The following is a 5,016-nucleotide window of genomic DNA, read 5'->3' on the forward strand; positions in this document are numbered from 1 at the left end:
AGGGGGGCTGCAGGTCGGGAGTAAGGGGCACAGACAGAGCCGTGGGGATGGAGCCCAGGGCTGGGCTAGCCGGGGGGCTGCAGGTCGGGAGTGAGGGGCATTGGCAGATGAGGCAGGGGAGGGGAGACAGCCCCCCCCGTGCGTTACACATGGTGCTCTCCAGAACTGAGGGCTCCGTGGCCAGGCGCTCTTGGCTCTTTGCCCGGCCTGACAGTTGCTCGTTGTAGGTGAGCTCGCTGCGGTTCGGGAAGGAGGTGGACAGCAAGTGTCTGAGCCTGACGGCGTCGTACGTGCGGGCGCAGCAGCAGTGGGACAGCGCCATCCCCTCGTGCCGCTTCTTCGAGGTAGCAGGGCTCCTGGGCAAGGGTCAGCTCCTCCCGGCCCATGGGGCCAGCCTTCCCCTCCCGGTCCCAGCCCATGGGGCCAGCCTTCCCCTCCGATCCCAGCCCAGCTCGCAGCCCCTCCCGACCCATGGGGCCAGCCTTCCCCTCCCGGTCCCAGCCGAGCTAGCAGCCCCTCCCGGCCCATGGGGCCAGCCTTCCCCTCCCGGTTCCAGCCCAGCTCGCAGCCCGTCCCAGCCCATGGGGCCAGCCTTCCCCTCCCGGGAGGTGGCAGGGCAGGGGTTTGACGCGCCAGCTGAGCACTGTCACTAGAACCGAAGGGCTACTGGGATGCTTCCCAGTGGTACCCCAGGCTGTGAGGCACCTCGCTGCCATCTGCCGGCGCACGCGGGAGCCTTGTCTGTGCCAGCCGGGCTCAGCTCCGCCGTCCCTCTGCGGGTTAGCAATAGGCACACGCCAGCCGCCCAGCGCCCGCATGCAGCATTCACAGATCCGCTGGCCCAAAGCGCCCAGCCCGGCTCCCCAGTCCCAGCCCAGCTCACAGCCCTTCCGTTCGTTTGTACCGAGAACCAGGCGAAGCTCATGGGACAAAGAGCAAAGGTTTGAGGGAGAAGTATTGGAAACATGGTTACGGGTCAAAATCCTAACCTGCCTTCCAGATCCCAGACGTAACTCACCAGCCCCTCGCCTGTCTGAGGGGGTCTCGCGCCCGGGTTTTCTCCCAGCGTTTCCCAGCCAGGCCGGCCATGACCCTGCATTCATAAGACAAACCTGCCTGGGCCCGGGGGGGGGGGAGGATCCCAGGTGTGTCTCTGTGTTCCCCAGGCACGCCGGCCTTGGTCTTTGATCTTAGGCGTAAGCAGGGCGCCGCCTGCTGCGTTCCGGAGCTCGTGTGGTGTGGTGGCAACTTTGCAGTCTTGGTTAGCTGGTTGCTTCCTATGCCAGTGGACTCTCACTGTAAGACACACGCTACCCAGGAGAGACACGGCCAGTATCCCCTGCCCGAGCTGAACCAGTGCATCGCCTCCTGGTCGTAACTCACAGGCCTGAAGACGATACTGATAGCCACCACCTCAGACGCTGTCCTGTGACCAGCCGGCTAGGGGCTCTCACTAGAGACCGCACATGCCACCCGTTGGCGCAGAATGATGTAGACATCATACCCAGGGGATCCCTGTAAACCCCTCTGCACCCTGAATGCCCTCTGCCAGGTGGCACCAAGAGGTCTGCCCTCCCCGGGGGAAGCTCCCGGCCCCATCGGCCAGCCCAGGACACTGGCGAAGAGGAGACCCGCTCTGCTGCCCCGGCTGCCGGCTCTTGCCATTCACACTGCTGGGAGGTGTCCCCGTGGCCCACTCGGAAGGGTTAATGGGCAGGGAGCTGGGCAGCAGGGACGGTAGCGTGAAGGGGCTGAGGAGTTGAGCTGGAGCAGCTGGGCTGGCCCAAGGCCCGGAGCAGCAGAGGGAGGGACATGAGCCTGGGTGGCGCTAGGCCCTGATGTGCAGTGTGCTGTGTCTCCCCCCCACCCCCCACAGGAGTTCGATGCCCATGGGCGGCAGGTGCCCATCCCCTTTGGCGTCTACAACCTGGATGACCTCAAAGGGTACTGTCGGCAGAAGGGCTGGTGCCCCTACTTCCTCGCCCGCTACTCGGTATGTGACAGGCCATCGTGCCCTGCTGGGCCCAACGCTGGGGGGCTCACTGAACCCGGAGAGCAAACCCCCCTCCCCGGGCGGGCAGCAGGGCGCGGGGTGGCCCAGCTGGGAGCCCAGTCCAGCACCGCCTGTCCCGGGGAAGGAGCTGTGATGCTGGGTGCGGTTGTGCTCCTGGGGTGGGTGACTCCCCCCTGCTGAGGACAATGCCGGCCTGTCCTCCAGCCCCGGTGGCTCTGGCCTCCTCTGCCCCACTGGCTGTGACCCAGGCTGGATACTCCCATGCTGGGCCCAGTTCTGCTCCAACGCTGGCACTGACCCATGGACTGGAGTGGGTCTGCCCCAGGGCGAGTGAGATCCAAATCAGGCCCATGGCAGACTTTGGGGGCTTGGCCCAGGCACGCTGCCCATGGGCACTTGGGTTGGGCAGAGGCTGAAGCTGAGGCAGGCGCTGGTCCCCCTGGGCCATGTGTTCCTGAGGAGTCTGAGCGGGTCCAGGCCTGGGCTGGGCGAGCCCCCAGGGCAAAGCAGGTGGCGACAGCCTCCTCCCTGAGCTTCCCCCCAGGGGGCTCCGGGCATTCCCTTCGCTCAGTGGCCTAGGCAGCGAGAGCAGCCTCAGCCCATCCCACCCAGAGCTGCCTGCCTTGGCGACAGGGCTGTCGAGTGCCTTGCGGCTGCCCGCTGTGCCGAGGCCAGCCCGTCCCCACTGCTGCTGTGTACAGCCCTGCTGCCGGGCACGGAGCCTCCCTCTCGCCCAGGGGCTGCTGGCCTGTGGCCCTCCAGGGCTCGCCATGGAGGTGGTATGCCAGCCCGGGGGCTGCCTGTGTCTGGGCCCCCGGCAGGGTATGAGTGTGTGTGTTCTGGGCATTAACCATTTCCTTCCTTTGGTCAGATCCTCCACGCCAACATTGTTGTGTACAGTTACCACTACCTGCTGGACCCCAAGATCGCAGACCTGGTGTCCAAGGAGCTGGCCAAGAAATCCGTCGTCGTATTTGACGAAGCTCATAACATTGGTAATGGGGGATGGCTGAGCCTTCGCAGGGGCCGGACAGGTGCCCTGGGGGGGGCCTGCCTGCCATGTGTGCCAGGTCCCTGTCTGCCATTCAGTACTAAGGGCCCCTGGTGGGGGCGGCTGAGCCCCTTTCGCTGGTGCTGTGGGGCTGCCCCATGCCCGGCTGGCTGGCACGCTGTCCCGACTGGTTATGACTGTGCTGGGCGGCCGATCCCTGCACCAGCCCCCTGGGGAACGACTCCCCGCCTGATCCGGGTACGGATGTCTCTCCAGATGGCTGGGCGTGGAATTGCTCCCATTCCCTGTCACGCCCCTTGGGCTCCCAGGGGAGTGGGAGGGCTCGGATCCCTTCCCATCTACCTCCACTTCGTCAACCCCTCTGTGCTAACCAGGTGCCTAATCGCTTCTGGCTGCCCCCTCCCTGCTCGGGGCTGTGCAACCTGGTGCCTGTGTTGGTCCGGTTGGATCCAGTGCCCCGGTGTCCGCTCTCCGGCGTAGGAACGTTTCCTGGTTCAGGGCATCCCTGCCTCCTCTGCCAAGTCCCTCGTGTCCTGTTGTGGCTCTTTGCTCCTGCCCTGCGGCTGTCACTCGGGACAGGACACTGCTCTTGCCCGAGCCAGTGGGACTGCCCCAAGCCCCGTGCTGAGGTGTCCCTGGGCCCCAGCCTGTCATGGCTGTTGTCCTCAACTACTGCCTGCTCTGGGCCAGGGGGGCCTGCATGTAAAGGCCAGTCCCTGCCCCCCGTCCCTGTTTGTTCCTGGCTCCCACTGGCAGAACTGACCTGTCCTTTCACTCCGCCTGTGGGGCGTCTGCCCAGCCTGGTTCCCTGTCAGGGGAGTCAGAGTCTTCTCCCCACTCCTGCCTGGGGTTTAGTCCCTCCCCAAGGCCCCCTGCCCACCCGACTGCTGGGTTCCCCTGGAGACCAGGTGCCCTGTTCCTGCAGACAACGTGTGCATCGACTCCATGGGGGTGAACATCACGCGCCGGACGCTGGATCGCTGCCAGGCCAATGTGGCCACGCTACAGGCCACCATCCAGAAGTGAGTGCCCTCCCCGCGCCCCCTCCCTGCCCTCCCCGCGCCCACCTGGGCTCACGGGCGCTGGTCCCCTTTCAGGATTAAGGAGACGGATGCCCAGAAGCTGAAGGAGGAATACAGGCGGCTGGTAGAGGGACTGAGAGAGGCCAACGTTGCCCGGGAAACGGACATCTACCTGGCCAATCCGGTGTTGCCCGACGAGATTCTCCAAGGTGGGCCCTGCTAGCTGGTGGCGGGAAGGTGGCATTGCTGGGGACCAGTGCCTCCCAGTGCAGCTAGAACAAACGGAACTGGCTGGCTGGGGTATGGGATACTGGTGTAGCTGGATCCGATCCAGCTCCAGGGCAGGGGGACTGGCTGACCTTGAGGGCACTGGGGGCGGGTGGGGAGGGACACAGGGCCTTCCCCCCACGGCATCAGTTCCACTGCAGCCTGGGCTGCTGTTGACTCGGAGACTGTTCTCCTGGGCCCCCTGGTGCTGTACATGAGATGAGCCGGTGTTTCTCAGCCCTCTCCCTGCCCCCACTTCTGATCTCCTTGGAACCATGGAGCCTGAGCCCTGATCGCTGGCCACTGGTGCAGGCCCTGCAGTTGAGAGCACAGTGGGCATCTGTGCCCCCTTGGACAGGGGCCTGGGGAGGGGTGGGCTGCAGCAGTGGCATGTTCACCCTGGTCTTGCCCCCTTGTGGGTGGGGTGTGGGCAGGGGCAGGCTGTGACTCAGGGTGAGCCTCTACCCCTTGCAGAGGCCGTGCCTGGGAACATCCGGACAGCCGAGCACTTTGTGGGCTTCATGAAGCGCTTCCTGGAGTACCTGAAGTCGCGGCTGCGGGTCCATCACATGGTGCAGGAAAGCCCCCCCTCCTTCCTCAAGGACGTCTTTGAGAAGGTGTGCATCGAGCGCAAGCCACTGCGGTAAGCAGCTGGCCTGGGCCCGGCCAGCAGAGCCGGCCTGCCCCTCTGCTCTTCCCCC

The 5,016-nt window shown here is 65.5% G+C and overlaps 1 protein-coding gene across 1 annotated transcript; it reads left to right on the top strand.

Annotated features, from left to right (window-relative positions):
- Window positions 1-227: 227 nt before the first annotated feature.
- LOC113405927 (general transcription and DNA repair factor IIH helicase subunit XPD-like) lies at window positions 228-4,981 on the top strand (the record flags this gene model as incomplete). The annotated part of the gene is made up of 6 exons (XM_026647259.2): window positions 228-344; window positions 1,877-1,993; window positions 2,886-3,009; window positions 3,952-4,048; window positions 4,124-4,257; window positions 4,790-4,981. Coding segments are annotated over 6 exons (762 nt in total), but the record flags the coding sequence as incomplete, so codon positions are not given.
- Between the last annotated feature and the right edge of the window lie 35 nt (window positions 4,982-5,016).

This window comes from Terrapene carolina, unplaced genomic scaffold (assembly GCF_002925995.2).
Source record: "Terrapene carolina triunguis isolate 2854851 unplaced genomic scaffold, T_m_triunguis-2.0 Scaffold51639, whole genome shotgun sequence".
In the NCBI taxonomy this organism is placed as follows: Eukaryota; Metazoa; Chordata; order Testudines; family Emydidae; genus Terrapene; species Terrapene triunguis.